The following is a 17,876-nucleotide window of genomic DNA, read 5'->3' on the forward strand; positions in this document are numbered from 1 at the left end:
AAGTTCAAAAGAACAGCATTTATTTAAAATAGAATATTTTCTTACATTATAAATGTCTTTACTGTAACTTTTGATCAGTTTAACTCATCCTTGATGAATAAAAGTATTGATTTATTTTATTTATTTCCCCCAAAAATAAAATTAAAATTCTTACTGACCCCAAACTTTTGAACGGTAGTGTTTAATGTTACAAAAGCTTTCTATTTCAGATAAATGCTGTTCTTTTGAACTTTCTATTCATCATAGCATCATGAAATAAAAAAACTAAAAAAAACTGTTTTCAACACTGATAATAATCATAAATGTTTCTTGATCCTCAAATCATCATATTGGAGTGATTTCTGAAGGATCATGTGACACTGAAGACTGGAGTAATGATGCTGAAAATTCAGCTTTGATCACAGGAATAAATTACATTTTACTATATATTCACATAGAAAACAGCTGATTTAAATTGTAATAATATTTCACAATATGACTGTTTTTGTTTGTATTTTTAATCAAATAAATGCAGCCTTGGTGAGCAGAAGAGACTTCTTTTAAAAACATTAAAAATCTTACCGATCTAAAACTTTTGACCGGTAGTGTGTATATATATATATATATAACATATGAGCAGAAATTGCTAAACAAAAGCTTTTTTGATGTGGCACTATATTCTACAGTAAAAACTGTACCCAAATCTAGTCAACAAAATGTTGTCTTTCATATTTCGCCTGACTGTAACGTTGTTTTTATGAAATATTAGGGCATATAAATATTAATTTGCAGTTTAATACGTTGCTTATACAAAGACATTTTATTTCAACATATTTCAGTCGGTTTTTACTCATCTCAGTAGGCTATAGCAAAGCATTTTAGTTTATTAAAGCGGTTTATTCTTTCACACACAGACACGCGATTCATATTATAGAAACGCGATTCATCTTTTTGCGGTTTACATAGGTCTACACTAACGTTATTCCATAACGTTATTTATTCCACATTAACACTTGAGAAAAGATAACTTAGCCTACCTCACTCCTCAGCGGGATCTATTGCTCCTCATATCAGCACTGTTCTGAGGAAACTTTTCTCCAGGATTATTAGGTAGGCTATATTATGCCTCACTCGCGGCGCGCTGTGTTTACAGCTGATGTGGGCGTTTCACAGGTCTGAAATAGTTCTCAGAATTTGCGTTTGAATAGCGCGCGCTCTCCGGGGCGTGGTCACATTACATTTGAATGAGCGCTAATGAGCTCGACTGGAATCGCTCTCTTTTAATACAGATTTCACAAGCTGAGAATATTTGGTTTTTATATAAATTACTTAATTTAAAAGAAGAGAATTCAAGCTTCATGCCTGTGTGTCTGTATGCCTGTTTGACTGAGTATTCGCTGAGTTACAGTTCATTTTCGGACGCGTTTCAGAATGAACTTAACTGACAGAGAGAAGGCAGAACTCGCATCATGTTTATTTTTCTTTATTTGGCAAAAAGCACCAAATAAATGAGTATACACAAAAATAATACACATTTAACAGAATCGATTGATGTATGAAACTTGTTTGTAATATCAAAGTCAACAGAGCAAAATGAATCACTTTTGAACTGATAAAAAAAAAAAGCGAGCTGGTGTCGCCGGCGATACGGCCGACCCCAGGGGGTTAAGGAGACCTTCCGATTTCTGAATATCACTGACTTAGCACGTTGAATCTTGCGACTATTACAAAAAAATGACACCTTTTGGGAAGCATGGGCGACCGCTTAAGGGTAAAATAGTTTGCACTGCATCCTCTGACTATTTCAGAGATATCAGACGGATGGCTTAGTGCAGGCACTAATGGATCCTAGGATGTATCTCGTAAATTACCCCACTAATAATAGCCCGGAATGGTACCAAACTAATACAGTAGTACAAATAGGTTCTGTACTCATAAAACGAGGCATTGGAAAGTTTGTAAGTACATAAGAGTTTATTTAAATAACACTTCCCTGACGGCTCATGCTACTGCTAACCCGGACGTCGATGTCACTTCAGTGGTTTAGGAAAAGCACGTAAAAGTCCTGGCAGAAAGCGATGCACAAGGATGTAGTTTATCTCAAACCAATAGTCAGACTTACAGTACCGCAGACAGTCGCCGCAGTGTTTTGGCTTTTTGGGTTGTTTATGACATTCTGGGGCATTACAGACATCACAGGTGTACCGACATCTGTCATCTCTTCTACAGGTGAATCCTTGGTAGCAAAACTCACACACGTATGGTGTGCCAGTAAATGCGCATCGATTTTTAATCATAAAATAATGATAGTCATGCAGGTACAAAAATGCTGTTTTAGGATGCGGATCGTCTGTGTTTGTATACTTCTCCAAAACACCTGTATCAGACCGATAGAAGACTACTATTTTAACATTCAGCATGTGTTCAAACTGTCTGATGTCATTAAACACTATCTTGTGTTGATCAGCATATGCAGCTGACTTCTGCAATGAAGATGCTACAGACTCTAGCTCTGCGTGTGGTTTCTCAGGGTTTAGGAAATGTGCCAGACAGATTGCAAAACAAAGATTGTTTGAAATGTTCATGTGATAGAATAGATTAAGTCTGTTTTTGCCAATCACTTCATTGTGGGCAAGATCACGTAACTTTCGATAAGCACCGCCGCGTTTACTTCTCGCTATCGTCACTCTTAAATCTCTAATCAAACTGCACATCAGAGTTGCTCTGCATTATTTTTTCAAGCTCGTTTATAAATAGATCTACACTGTAACTATTGCCACCCGACAAAAGTGTACTAACATCTGATGTCAAACTCGGACCCCTCAAGGTAATGCTGATTAAACTACTGTCTCCGCCTAACAGTCTGGAAAACGCCACAATTTCAGAAAGTGTGTCATGTAAAAACATGGTGTAAATCTGCTAAATCTGTAGAAGATCTCCTGTGGATTTCCAGACCACTGAACTGAGCTCGTGGCAGGACAGTGTACCCACTCACATCGCCACCCTCTCTTACTAGTGATGCTATATCGCTATGTGTCAGACCCATGTCGGGTGCATCAGGATTGAGTGTGTGGTGTGAGTGGGTACACGATCCCTCTCCTGACTGGTGAGAAGATACAAGATGATCAAAATCAGCATTTGGTTCTGGAGGAGGTTCTGACACCTCTCCTGCATGTTGGGTATTTACTAAATGTTCAAAATTAATATTTGGTTCAGGATCTTCATCTGACATCGATCACATAATGTTTAATCATTCTACCAATGTATCAGTTGTTGATTCAGACCTATTCATATCCTCCATTGTCTGAATTAAACAGAGCAATGTTTCTGTGGTACTGCACTGCTCAAGGGGTACCACACTGCCCTCGTCTCATCTAAACCTACCTACCCGACCCTGATCAAAATCATCTGACTCCTGACAACGTGTAGCCACTTTTAAACCAGATTTGCTTGTTTTTTTTTATTTAAACCACAGGTATCCTCCTGATCTGAAGGTAGCTCTTCAGGGTCGGATTCTTCCACAGCCACCACACGCTCGCTGGATGGACCAGACCGCTGTGTTTCTTTAACGGGTGTAAATACACAGTCATCCCACAATTCTATCAGACCATCACTCCAGCTCTGAACATCATTTATATCGGGAACTGCATTGTCAACCACGACCACCTCTGTTAAGAAAACTACTTATAAAGGGGTTTGAAAAGAGATGTCTCCACTTTTACACACCGTTCTCCATTACAGTTAGTTAAATGATAAATAAATGCATACTATGTATGCAAGTTTATGTTTTAGGTTTTTAAACAACACATGTATGTCAACAACAGTTCTAAACTAACGCATTGTCACTTTGTATAGGCCTACGCATGCGCGCGCACACACACACACACACACACACACACGCACAGGTGATCACTCACTATTACAACCGAATAAAACATTATCATACTCTGCTACTTTATCCGCATCTGATTTAAAATGAACAGAAACCAATCCAACAGCTTTTGTTCACATACTTTTAGCAGCTGATCGTCTTGGCTTCTTCCGGGCCGATGTCTGTGGTATGAAATCGACGTCTCTCGCAGTATTTAACATGCCCGTACATCACCACGGGAGGACATGTCACGACATGACAACACATCGCTATACTTACCTGGGAGGTATTGCACAAAAGTAGAATTAAGAAAGCCAGGATAACAGAACAGTCGCGGCTTGACCTAGTTTAATCAGTGTATCCTGGCTTAATCCGTTGCACGTTTGCTGAGCCAGGATGAGAACGCGCGGATATGTCAAGCCAGGTGTATATAGTTTGGATAAATGCACGTTCACGGCATTCTTAAAAAGATCACGAAATCGATCACAGAATCACCGATGCAAAAATGGACAAAACCCGTGCGGCATACTTTTCGCCTGATGAGCAACAGCTTCTTATGGAAACGTATGAAGAAGTAAAACATATAATATGTAAAAAAGGCAATACAGCTGCTGTAATAAAACAAAGAGAGAATGCCTGGCAAACAATAGCGGACCAATTGAATGCGTAAGTAGTCCAAATAACCAGTGCTCCACTGAAACCCTCATAATTACAATTCAAGGAGTTACTTGTCATTTTCCAAAATAATTGTATACTTTGCCTTAAATGTGACCAGTGGACATGCATTTAACATGAACAATAATTGCAAACACTTACCCACTATGTGCATCTATTCTTTTATGTCTATAATCTGTTTAATCTTTTTACTCTTATCTATTTGTATGTAGGTTTTGTTTCTAATTGATTTGATGTAATCTATAATCAGATAATTTGCTCTATTTTTATCCATCTAATCTTTTTTATCATTTGTATCTATCTATTCCTCTTAAAGAACAAACATGTCTGGCCAAAAAAGGACTTGGCAGCAAGTCAAGATTAAATACAAGAATATTTTGCAGGCTGGTAAGTGACTTGTTTGCGGAGAACATAGGTGACATGTTTGCTGACATTTTATTGTCTGTGCTGATTTTAGCAATAATAAAAAAAAAAGTAATATATCTGGTACGGGGGGTGGCCCTCCAACCCAAGACTTCACCACAGCAGAGGAGCTGGCCCTGGACTTAAATAAAGGGAAGCCAGTGATTGAAGGGATCCAGGGAGGGACAGCCACTGACTCTGGCCCAGCAAGGGATACTGGCCTCTTCATACAAGGTACATTATTGCCATACTACTGCACATGGAAAATATTGAAATCCATATATATTTTGTTATGTGGACTGTGTGACTTTGCCTTACCTTGCAGTGGCTGGTAACACCCTTACACTTTTGGAGCCACCAGACTATGATTCGCCGGTGAGTACTCTTTATTAAATCACAGGCTTTGCATGTCCTGTCAAAAATATCAATACAAGTATTGAATATGGCAGAGGGAAGCCACATCTACAGCAGTGGAGTGCACTTCTGCCGATGATGAGACTGTGTCGCTGGACTCCAGAAGGCTCGAGGTATCATGTCAATTTTGTGGAAATAGACACATTTTTTTTAAGTTCATAATAGATAAGAAGTCAGGGAAGTGGTACTAATAGAAAATATCATTTGTTACAGGATCCTGACATTGGGCAGCCTGATAAGCAGCCTGGTAACATAGTGAGTATTGCCTAAAGTAAATTTACATTATGCAAAAATTCTGCTATGCTAACTAAAAGGTGTTCACAGAATTCACAAACTGTCAGATATCTCTACACAACGCATCCTAAGAGACAGATCGAGCTGACAGAAGTCAAGATTGATGTGAACAAAAGAAAGCTGCAGGACATGGACCTTGAGATGCAAATTAAACGCAAGACACTGAGGAAACTAGAACTGGAAATCCAGAAACTAGAAAGAGAAGTAAGTGACTTCAGTTCATACTGTAACCATGACTGTAACACAATGTATTAATCATCATAATTTTTTCTCTCCAAAGCTCCAAGCTGACAAGTGATAACAGCAAAATAATAAAAGAAAAATATTCCAAAACCATTGTGGTCTTGTAACTTTTTTTTATGAATGTCAAGTACACTTTATAGTTATTGATCCAGTGAAGTGGAACTAGAATTTGGGAATATAACCACAGTGTGTGCTACCGATGCCAAATAAAATGCATGTACACATGAAAAAGTTATATAGCCTACATTATCCTTTATTAAGGGATGGGCTAAATCAAAACTAAATTAACTGAAATAATTTGCAATGTATTGTTCTCTAACAAGTCTACCATTTCTGTTATCTGGGAATATGGCAGCATTGTCCCAATCAACATCCAAAGCAACTCTGGGAGCCCTTTCTTTTCTTAGGCTGGCAATATTGTGCAGCACTGTGCAGGCAACAGTCACGTCACATGCTCTGTCTGGGGAGACCCTCAGGTGGTGCAGGCACTGAAATCGTGATTTCAGGAGGCCAAAGGTCATTTCAATCCGAGCTCTGGTTTTGGCATGGGCATGGTTGTAAGCTTGCTGTTTGGGGGTCTGTAAGGGGAGTCATCAGAAATGTCTCACAGGCATAGCCTTTGTCCCCCAGCAGCACACCAGAGAACTCACCTGCGAATACAAGTACTGTACTCTTGATGTTCAAAGTGCTTAAAAAAATGGGATGGCTTACCTAGAGAGAGTCTCTGGTAAATTCTACTGGCCCGAAAGATTCTGGAGTCATGGACTGAGCCAGGCCACTTTGCCTCTAAATTTGTGATAAGGCAGTCAGCATCACAGATCATCTGTAAAAATATATAGCCTATTAAGCTAATTTAATGCACAGAATAATTATGTAGCTGACAGTAACCATAACTCATTCTTACCTGAACATTGACACTGTGGAAGGATTTCCTGTTAACAATCTCCCTCATGTGCCCCTGAGGGGCGTTGAATACGAATATGGGTGAAATCCACTGTACCAATTACATTAGGAAAAGCTGTAACACAAAATAATGAGTGTCATACTGTGACTGTGCTAATGTAACATTTTGTAGTAATCTGTTATTATTCGTGTTACCTGCAATCTTGTAGAACTCCTCCTTGATGTGGATGAATCTTCTGTGACCAGGGAAGGTGATAAATATGTGCACAAGAGATTTCAATGCCAGACTTACATTTCTTATTGTGCAGCAAATAGTGGCTTTATTGAGGTTTTCTGCATCACCGACAGAATACAGAAACATGCCACTTGCAACGAATCGCAGTGCTACGCAGACCATCTGTGGGACAGTGAGAGCATGGCTCCGTGCTGTCCTGTGCTGTATGTTTGGACCCAGCAGCCTACACATATATCTGATGCCATCACCTGAGAATCTGTACCTCTCAGTCAGATATATTCGTCTGAAAAGGCCAATGGGTTTGCCCTATCTCGGAAGACTCTTTCATGCCTGAATGCTCGTCTGAGTATTAAAACTTCCTCATCAACTACATCATCCAACAAAGGGCAAGCCATTGTGAATAGGAAACACACAAATCTTTAGTCTTAATTGAAACCACATTTGCAACGTCATGAGCCATTTCTTATTATCTCATCAACTGCAATAAAATATAATATATTGATATTTTTTCTACCTGTGGTTTAAATAAAAAAACAAGCAAATCTGGTTTAAAAATGTCTAAACGTTGTCAGGAGTCAGATGATTTTGATCAGGGTCGGGTAGGTAGGTTTAGATGAGACGAGGGCAGTGTGGTACCCCTTGAGCAGTGCAGTACCACAGAAACATTGCTCTGTTTAATTCAGACAATGGAGGATATGAATAGGTCTGAGTCAACAACTGATACATTGGTAGAATGATTAAACATTATGTGATCGATGTCAGATGAAGATCCTGAACCAAATATTGATTTTGAACATTTTGTAAATACCCAACATGCAGGAGAGGTGTCAGAACCTTCTCCAGAACCAAATGCTGATTTTGATCATCTTGTATCTTCTCACCAGTCAGGAGAGGGATCGTGTACCCACTCACACCACACACTCAATCCTGATGCACCCGACATGGGTCTGACACATAGCGATATAGCATCACTAGTAAGAGAGGGTGGCGATGTGAGTGGGTACACTGTCCTGCCACGAGCTCAGTTCAGTGGTCTGGAAATCCACAGGAGATCTTCTACAGATTTAGCAGATTTACACCATGTTTTTACATGACACACTTTCTGAAATTGTGGCGTTTTCCAGACTGTTAGGCGGAGACAGTAGTTTAATCAGCATTACCTTGAGGGGTCCGAGTTTGACATCAGATGTTAGTACACTTTAGTCGGGTGGCAATAGTTACAGTGTAGATCTATTTATAAACGAGCTTGAAAAAATAATGCAGAGCAACTCTGATGTGCAGTTTGATTAGAGATTTAAGAGTGACGATAGCGAGAAGTAAACGCGGCGGTGCTTATCGAAAGTTACGTGATCTTGCCCACAATGAAGTGATTGGCAAAAACAGACTTAATCTGTTCTATCACATGAACATTTCAAACAATCTTTGTTTTGCAATCTGTCTGGCACATTTCCTAAACCCTGAGAAACCACACGCAGAGCTAGAGTCTGTAGCCTCTTCATTGCAGAAGTCAGCTGCATATGCTGATCAACACAAGATAGTGTTTAATGACATCAGACAGTTTGAACACACACTGTAAAACCCGATAAGTTCAGAGTACTCAAAACTTTTGTGGAAACTGATTACCTAAGTTTTTTTAAGTAAACATACTTAAAAATTACAATTACACTAAACTTAAATTTTTTTCTTTCCCTTTTTTTAATTTTAAGTACAGTGTACTTAAAAACTTTACATATGTTACACTAAAGTTTAATGTTTTCAATACTAACTGTTTTTAACTAATTACCACTTATATAAATAAAATATTTTATTCAAGAAATAAACTCCTTCTGAATAACTCATAGCCTGATACATATTTGAGTTCAAAATACTAAAAAGAAGCACACACAGAACTGTTGACATATAATTAAAGGGTTTTTATTTACTATTAAATTCTTTGTCTATTTTGTACAACTGTTTATATAAATCTCTGTAAACATGTAGCAAATCAAATTAGAAACTGTTAAAACATTGATTATAATTTTTTACACCCATGGCCATTATTTTGCAACATGGCAAATCAAAATAAATAAAATCAATAAAATAAATAAAGCTCCTCCAAAAAGAAATGATAAAAAATTATAAATTATAGGAAATAAAAACAATAAATTAAGTCAAAACACAAACAATAATACATACCTGATTGCATTAAATACAAAACGTAAATGTAAACATTTAAATGCTTTAAACTACATGTTCCATTGTGTAAAGTGCAACTGAGGTAGTTCTAACAACTTACCAAATGTTTAAACTACATGTTAAACAATATACACTTGTAAACAACCTTAAAATAAACAAAATCTGATAACAAAAATCAAGTTTCTGTTGTAAGAGTGCAACTGGGGTTGATCTGGTGCAGAAAACAACCTACCAAATGTAAAAATGCTGTAAACTACATGTTTAGCTTATAAAACAAATTGAGATAAACAAAGGAAGTGACAATATTAAAGTAACAACCTACCAAATGTTTAAACTACATGTTTAACAATATACACTTGTAAAACACCTTAGAATAAAAAAATACAATCTGATTGCAAAAAGTTTTTGTTGTAGAAGTGCAACTGGATTTGGTGCAGAAGACAACATACCAAATGTAAAAATGCTTTAAACTACATTTTCTACAACATACGCTTACAAAACTACTTAGCAGGAACTAACAAACCCAGAGTGCAATCAAGATAGATTTGGTGGCCAGGACACAACCTACCCAATGAAAACATCCAAGCACTTAAAACAGCACTTGTAGACAAGATGGAATTTGCCTACAAAGTAAGTAATAGTTCATTTTTTAGATTGAGTAAGCAGGGTTTCAGAGGTTTACCATCATCAAGCCCCATCAGCATTTTCTGGATGAATGTGAAGGTGTGAATCAATTTTCTTGGGTAATCCAAATGCAATGCATACATTAACCCAAAGAGTAACACAAAGGCCTCAGGAAACGTGGGGATGTCGCTCAGCACAAACTCATCTTCCACCACAACAGCGGTCCTTGCCGGATTGAAACAGACAGGACCAGTGTTCTCAGTGACTTCCATCACAAGGGCAAGAGGGGTACCAGTGATGTCTGGCTCATCCGACTCCTCCACCTGGAATGCACAAAGAGGGTCCAACTGTAAACATGTCTAGTAATGAATTACATCATCAGGTATATCATAAGAATTTTTTGGTTAACTATCACTTTAATATAGTATCATACTTAACCAGGCAGGCCTTTTCAGTTTACACAGAATTGGCCCAAATTTAAAAACTAGACAAGAACATACATAGAGAATTTGCAAAAGTAGAGTGAAATAAAGTTGAATATATATTAAGGTAATTTGTTAATGAAGACTAAAAAACCCTGGTAAGCACAAAAACTGATCCTGTTTGGTGAGTGCACTGAATGCTTACATTCCATGTCTTAAAAAACTGTGGGTCATCTTCACGTAAGTATACTGCTAGGGCACGAAGAGCTACAGTGCGCTTTATGTTGATATCATGCACATCCTTGAAAGACAAGCAAAAATAACAATGAACAAGCAAGAAAAGTTATTCTGGGTTCGATACTAGAGTTGTACAGTCTTTGTTTTTAACTCACCTCACGATCATAAATCCTGAGGATGTCACGCAGCACCTCCGAGACCTTGCCAGTATGTGATGCTTTTTGCCTGTACAAGGCAAATAGTTGTGGCGTATGCCTGTCCAATTCGGCATAGAACTGGTTTCGAAGATTGGTGTTTGTGATGCGATGAAACTCTGCGCAAACCTACAAAATCATTAATACACAAAATGTATAAATGACATCAAAACAGCCTTAGAGAAACATACAATGCAATCATCTTGATAGAAGTTAAGCATTATTCTCCCAAAAAGTTTTTGCTATCTTTCAAAGATTAAGTAGTGGCCAATTCACACATATTCAACAAATGCTAATAAGCAGCAACAAACCCCAATAGTTCAAAAGTCTCATTGACAAACTAGTTTGTTAGTGTTTGCTGGAGCCGGACAAGTAATTTAAAGATGAGGCAGAAAAGAGAAATGTAGATGTTTTTTTGTTTTTTTACCTGCGACTCAATCCGAAGTGCTGGCCATTTCACCAGGAAGTCCTTCAACAATGGGTTTTCCTGTACGATCTCCTGGCGACGAAGGGAAAATGTCATCTGCATAAGATTATCTATCAACAACAGGTTTTTCTCACTCTTCTCAACTTCGTGTAGAATGTCTAGTCTCATTTCTTCCAAACTGGCCTGGTTTTGTCCCTTTGGAAAGTTTGGAAGGAAGTTCACTTCTGCTCGTCTTGCTCGTTTTATGTTGGAGTGGGGATGGTCTTTGTCAGGATTGTTCTTACTTTTTTTGCCTGTGTTGACCGACACCTCCAGACATCCAGATCTGGCTAGCTTGGTACGGTAATTGCCCATTTTGAACCCTAACCCTAACCCTATCTTCCATCCATACCATCCATTTTCACTTCCAGGCTCTTTAAGGCATGGATGAGCTTTAACAAGAGCCTCTGCTGCCATACCCACATCCTTGTCACTTGGGTAAGGTTTGAAACTATGTATTAATGATGCCATGCTCTCTAGGATGTTGTGCTTTTGGGCCCTGGATAATTTCAGTGTCTTTCCAGATCTGTCATAGGCAATATTTCCCTCTTCAAGCACATGCTGGACTTCATAGGAAAAAGTAGGCAGAGGAAAAATGTCAGGCCAGGTGTTCCGACGCTCGCTTACAGGCACATGAGGAAGGATTTCTGTATCAGAACTTGCAAGTGAGCTGGCATCAGATTCGGATCTAACAACTTTGAGTGTTGCCTTCTCTGGTAACTCTTGAATATCAATCAGACAGCTCAGTTGTCCATTAAAATCTGTATCCTCATACTGCAGGGTAAACTCAAAATCCAGTCTTGGCTTGACTTTCTCTCGCAGTATGGCCATTAGATCATCCACTGATTCTGGTCGTCCAGTCAAAGTTACTTTCACTGCAATATCTGTGGCAATGTAAACACGCAGCATGAATTTCTGGGGTGCTGCCATCGTCTGGAAGACAAACAAAACAATTGATGAAAACAGGCATGGCATATTTATTAACATTTTTTAAACACATACAGAAATTAAAGTTATTCTCACACTATTATATTATGACTGATTAGTATAAAGACCTTAGAATGTAAGGATAAAGCGCTGCAGAATTTTGCTTTTTTAGGCTTTGCTGACCACAAAATAAATCAAATTCTAACAGTTCTTTAATAATAATATTAAAATCTGAAATACAGTCAAAATCTGCAATTGGTTTAAAATTAACAGTCATACGTACATTATTAGTGAAGAAGAATGAAGCGTTTGGGTGTCAACAGCACTTTTCCTTCAAACCTGTATGCATAGAGGGGTAAAATGTCATTCAGCTCGGATAGGCTGTGGACAGTCATATTCCCTGGGGAAAGCTCATATGACCTCAGGTGTTCAATGTACCATGACTTGTGTTCTTGGCAAAGAAATGTCACATCATTGTTAACAAGGAGAATCGATTCAATTTTGCTAAACTGGGGAAGTCCTCCTTCCTGTCCCACAGACACAAACATTCCAACATCAAAATTAGTTCCATCAGTAATGATCCTTGATGTGCTGTATATCATGTTGCTGTTTGTTTTTTGTTCAATGTGAACTTTTGCAACTTCAGGAAGTGATGACACCAAAACAGAAGAGACATCTGTAATCTGCTGATGTGGTTTGAAGAATGATGGTGTTTTGAGAAAGTATGCCACCATGTGCTGATGCCGAGTTGCTAGTGTTTTCAGCACATTCTTGAAGTTTTGTGTATCATGAACTACACGCTTGAAAAAGCGGTGCTTACCTTCAAACCTCATCGTCCACAAATGGACAAGAGGCCCAAAACAACGTATGAGATCTGGATAATGCTCCAGATAATGATGCTTGGGGAGCAGTCGGAACTCTGGAAAAACCTCTTGAAGGATTTGTCTGTGATCCTGTATCTTAGTTTGCAAATAATGAATGGAATCTTCAGTAAATTTTGGAGATAGCACCACTTCCACAACTTCCTTCAAATCCATCAAAACATTCCAAAAACCATTTTCCTCAGGAACCATATTGCCAATCATCAATGGGAGTAGTCTCAATAATGTGAGATTTTCGTGACCATTGCCACCAATGCTCTTCTTTCCTGCAAAGTTCTTGGGAATGGGATGTGGCTTGTCAGTCTTGTCTGCATGTTGGTATGGGAATGTCAGAATTTTCTTGTTCAAATACTCCAGGGTAAAATATTTGAGCTTAATCATCTCCTGAATAAACAGGGCCAACTCCACTGGAACAATGCCTTCAAAAAGATCATGAAGGACATCAGGCGGGAAACCAGTGATTGTGTGAAAACACTGCAAACTCTCTCTCAAGACACAGTCTCTTTGGACACCAAACTGACTGTGACCATCCCCTTGTAAAACATCCTGCAGGTCATGATCATGATTGGCTTTTGTCCTTGGGGTAAATTCGCCATCTCCAACAGCAGAAGATTGAATCTCTTCTCGTGTAGCTTTGCAGAACCTACAAATATATCCAGCTCTGAAAGACTGCACAAAGCCTGCAAAGGAATGGGCTGCTAGATTATCAGCCACAACAACTGAAACAGTACCCCGAACTGACTGACCAAGGGACTCGATAAAAACCCCATCATGTTCAAGGCAGCCAAGGTCTTGCAACAAAGGAGAAAGTGCTCTTTGATAGCCACAGCTGTGAAGATCTGGTACCTTACATAGGACTGCGAGCTGAATCACATGCAGTGCAGATCGATATTTAGATGGCAGATCACCAAACATCCAATAGACTGAACAGAGTTTGTGGATCTTACGTGAAGTCCCAAGTGGATTAGCGATTTCTAGATCATCTATGTATAAAATCAATGGCAGTGACAGTTCTGAAGATGACAACAAAGTATTCTCCTGGAAATACTTGCCATCTTTATGGCTCATATAATGACCTTCTTGTGATGCCTTGGTTTCCTTTATTCGGTCAAGGATGTCAGTATGTTTGAATATCTCCTGGATCATCTGAAGTATTGGGACATAAACGACTGTGCGCCAGACTCCAACACGTACTGCACTGGCTTTACCACAGGAAATGTTTTTTCGAAATATGTTTTTCTTTGTTTATTTGAAGACAAGTCCTCACCTTCAGCTGTGGCACTGACAAAAATGTTTGTGTCATTAACAGCATTTACCAAATCATTCAAGACAGCTTCAGTAGGAGATACATGATGCTGTTGTAGTATCTCTTTTATAGCATCTTTGATAAGAGGTTGCGATAAGGAAAATATCTCTAACAGATGATCAACTATTTCCTGACATGCCATGTCAGAAACATGGAGAACAGTTTGCATCTTCAGAAACAGGGAAGACAAATTATGGTGTAAATGGGCCCTTAACTCTCCGATGTTGACATTTTCAGCCTCAGGAACAGAATTTGAAGTGTCCGCAATCCAACAAGGAACTGGATCATCTGCATTAAGGTCTGCAGTGCTTGTGACTGGGGAACTGTCATTTTCCATTGATACAATATGATCACAAAAGTCTAAACTTCCCGAATGCTTCCTACTTTTGTGAGCATTAAATGATGAATATACATTGGTGTGGTAGGTACAGTTCTTAAACGGGCATGTCACATTTTCATGGTTCTTTAAGTGGCTCCTTAAATGGCAGAACATGTTCGATTCTGAGAAGGGCTCTTTGAGGCCACACAAGGGACAGGTAAAAAATGAACATCCTGTTTTTGATCCTTCACTATCAAGAGTTCTCTGTGTGTCTTTGTGAATCCGTGACAAATGAATTTTCAGTGCATTAAATGACTGAAATGTGCAAATGCAAGAGTCATAGAGGCATGGCAAAGGGCTAACTCGTGAGTAATGACTGTGCTTTAAACGGTAGTGCCGAAATAACTGTGCCCGGGTGTCTGAGGAGACAGCACACAACTTGCACTTCCACTACATTGATTTTTTTATCCCTACAATTGGAGTGAATACTTTTGTAAAACCAAGAAATTTAGCCTTAAAGGGATAGTTCACTTTGAAATAAAATTTTGGTATGTTTTAGCTTACCTCAAGGGCATCCAAGATGTAGGTGTCTTTTTTTCCGCAGTAGTTTCAATTTTGATATTTTTAGGTCAAACCGTTCTTGTCTGTCAGTCATTTCATGCAGGTCTATGGATACTGTCTCAAAGAGCATGCACAAAGTCCAAATTAAAACAATTCCCCATCGTCCAAATTAAACAATTCCCCATCGTAAGTACACATTGATGGCCTAAGACACGAAACGAGCGGTTTGTGTGAAAAAACGAACAGTATTTATATCGTTTTTAGATCTTATAACACAGCCGCGTCCAAATGATCTGAGGGCTCGGGCGGGTATAGATATATACATTAGATGTCGCCTTGGCTACGGTTTCGTTCCAATGAACTGCAGTAGCGAAGGCGACATCTAGTGTATATATCTATACCTGCCCGCGGGCGGGTATAGATATATACACTAGATGTCGCTTGGCTACGGTTTCGTTCCAATGAACTGCAGTAGCCAAGGCGACATCTAGTGTATATATCTATACCCGCCCGAGCCCTCAGATCATTTGGACGCGGCTGTGTTATAAGAGCTAAAAACGATATAAATACTGTTCGTTTTTTCACACAAACCGCTCGTTTCGTGTCTTAGGCCATCAATGTGTACTTACGATGGGGAATTGTTTAATTTGGACAATGGGGAATTGTTTTAATTTGGACTTTGTGCATGCTCTTTGAGACAGTATCCATAGACCTGCATGAAATGACTGACAGACAAGAACGGTTTGACCTAAAAATATCAAAATTGAAACTACTGCGGAAAAAAAGACACCTACATCTTGGATGCCCTTGAGGTAAGCTAAAACATACCAACATTTTATTTCAAAGTGAACTATCCCTTTAACTTTACATTGTGTTATGTAACTTACCACTGGAATTGAATCAGATCTTCACAATAACAGGGACTATACATCTATACAGGAAAACAAAAAATAGCAGCATTTTAGTTTTCATGATTATAATAGATTAGATCTGGCAAATGCTACAAAGTCGACCAATGAGGCCAAAGCATGTTTCAGACTTTCAGTCATTGTTTTGTACAATTTGTACATTGCTTTGTAAACTCTGAACACGTTATTCTACTTCACTCACTTGCTAACTTGATCTGTACAAAATTAGATAAATATTCAATGCAGGTTTATGTGTGAAGCTGCTAAAAATATCTGAAGTAAACGAAAAAAGGATACTTACCAAGTTCACAGACTCTGCATCCACTTTAGCCTACAAGGCAAAAAATATGTAACTGTTAATACGAGCTTGCCGGTGTCTCTACCATACCTAGTTTTCACAACTCTTATTATTAAAGGAGAAGTTCACTTTTAAAATGAAAATTCTGTCATCATATACTCACCCTCATGTTGTTTCAAAGCTGTATGAATTTTTTTCTTCTGCTGAACAGAAAGGAAGATATTTAGAAGAATGTCAGTAACCAGACAGTTTTTGGGTCCCATTGACTTCCATAGTAGGAAAAAAATATACTATGGAAGTCATTGGGACCCAAAACCTGTCTGGTTACTGATATTCTTCTAAATATCTTCCTTTCTGTTCAGCAGAAGAAAGAAATTCATACAGCTTTAAAACAACATGAGGGTGAGTATATGATGACAGAATTTTCATTTTAAAAGTGAACTTCTCCTTTAACTATTTTTCCAATATATTGCTAACTTTGTGTCATTAGCCTTAACGTAATGGATAAAAGTTACAGCTAGCCGCAAGCACATTAACAGCTGAAGGCAAGCATAAATAAGCAATTTCCAGAACAGATCGCTTAACAAAAACAGAATAAAAAATTATGACTTCCCAGACAGCAAGCAGCGTTGGCCCAGATCCGGCTCACATTTTGCCCGCATGGATTTCACTCAGGCCAGATATAGACCGGATCTGGGCCAAACTATGTTGCTGACTTGGTTCCGCTGACTAACTGATTACAATATTAACGTTACATAATAAATTAAATATGGCATTGGGGTTAATGGTTAAAAAATGTGCGCGAAGCAGAGCACTGCAGAGACGCTTGTCGAGCTTTCTACGTTAACGTTACCGGTAAAAAAGACAGCAAAGCCAAACATGAAACATGTTTAAAATATATACTTGTAGTTATTATGATAAAATAAAAAGCAGATTAAAAAACATTTACTTACAAATCTCCCCACGTGCGTCCACACTCACACGAGTGTCCGCCATCTTGGTTATGTTTTCTGGTAGCGTCAGTCAGAACAATGGCGTACGTCCTGACGTAGATGACGTCATTGAACGTCACTCCGTATACTTAAAAAATATCACTTCAGTAGCAATGTATACTCAAAAATGATGAGCAACGCAAAATTAAAATTAAGTCATTTGTTCAAAAAATGCTATAGTTTTAAGTTCAATAAACTATGTAATTGATTATAATTATGGTGTTCTCATTTTTTATAAGTTAGTAGTACTGTTCGGGTTTACAGTGCATGCTGAATGTTAAAATAGTAGTCTTCTATCGGTCTGATACAGGTGTTTTGGAGAAGTATACAAACACAGACGATCCGCATCCTAAAACAGCATTTTTGTACCTGCATGACTATCATTATTTTATGATTAAAAATCTATGCGCGTTTACTGGCACACCATACGTGTGTGAGTTTTGCTACCAAGGATTCACCTGTAGAAGAGATGACAGATGTCGGTACACCTGTGATGTCTGTAATGCCCCAGAATGTCATAAACAACCCAAAAAGCCAAAACACTGCGGCG

At 38.4% G+C, this 17,876-nt stretch overlaps 1 protein-coding gene and 1 long non-coding RNA gene across 6 annotated transcripts; one reads left to right on the top strand and one right to left on the bottom strand.

The window, feature by feature from the left end:
- Positions 1 to 4,881: 4,881 nt before the first annotated feature.
- Positions 4,882 to 6,516, top strand: LOC309503923. Of its 3 annotated transcripts, XR_014207941.1 has the most exons (5): positions 4,882 to 5,161; positions 5,253 to 5,302; positions 5,377 to 5,454; positions 5,555 to 5,596; positions 5,666 to 5,987. It is a non-coding gene; the product is annotated as an uncharacterized lncRNA (long non-coding RNA). The 3 variants fall into 3 exon arrangements; XR_014207940.1 differs by having other exon boundaries at positions 5,377 to 5,596; positions 5,666 to 6,516; XR_014207942.1 differs by having other exon boundaries at positions 4,883 to 5,161; positions 5,377 to 6,515.
- A 2,695-nt stretch (positions 6,517 to 9,211) lies between these two features.
- On the bottom strand, positions 9,212 to 17,364 carry LOC309504516 (uncharacterized protein). 3 transcript variants are annotated; one of them, XR_014208095.1, is made up of 7 exons: positions 17,288 to 17,316; positions 16,338 to 16,367; positions 16,016 to 16,059; positions 10,630 to 10,797; positions 10,443 to 10,538; positions 9,756 to 10,138; positions 9,212 to 9,419 (listed from the first exon to the last, which is right to left on the bottom strand). XR_014208095.1 is itself a non-coding variant. In XM_082177670.1 (5 exons), the coding sequence occupies exons 1-4, from the start codon at positions 11,261 to 11,263 to the stop codon at positions 9,815 to 9,817; spliced, it is 756 nt and encodes a 251-aa protein (XP_082033796.1). In that variant the 5' UTR covers positions 11,264 to 11,331; the 3' UTR covers positions 9,212 to 9,419; positions 9,756 to 9,814. The 3 variants fall into 3 exon arrangements, 1 of the variants encoding a protein (XP_082033796.1); XR_014208094.1 differs by lacking the exons at positions 10,443 to 10,538; positions 10,630 to 10,797 and having other exon boundaries at positions 17,288 to 17,364; XM_082177670.1 differs by lacking the exons at positions 16,016 to 16,059; positions 16,338 to 16,367; positions 17,288 to 17,316 and adding an exon at positions 11,096 to 11,331.
- Between the last annotated feature and the right edge of the window lie 512 nt (positions 17,365 to 17,876).

The sequence above is a fragment of the Leuciscus leuciscus genome (assembly GCF_965113295.1).
Source record: "Leuciscus leuciscus genome assembly, chromosome: 8".
NCBI lineage: Eukaryota > Metazoa > Chordata > Actinopteri > Cypriniformes > Leuciscidae > Leuciscus > Leuciscus leuciscus.

Bases quoted from the DNA above. Each gene is read 5' to 3' on its own strand.
- LOC309504516 (XM_082177670.1), bottom strand. From the start codon at position 11,263: ATGAGACTAGACATTCTACACGAAGTTGAGAAGAGTGAGAAAAACCTG. The intron at 10,798-11,095 runs GTAAAAAAACAA...ATGATTTTGTAG, and splicing joins CACTTCGGATTGAGTCGCAG to GTTTGCGCAGAGTTTCATCG. The intron at 10,539-10,629 runs GTGAGTTAAAAA...TTGTCTTTCAAG, and splicing joins TCAGGATTTATGATCGTGAG to GATGTGCATGATATCAACAT.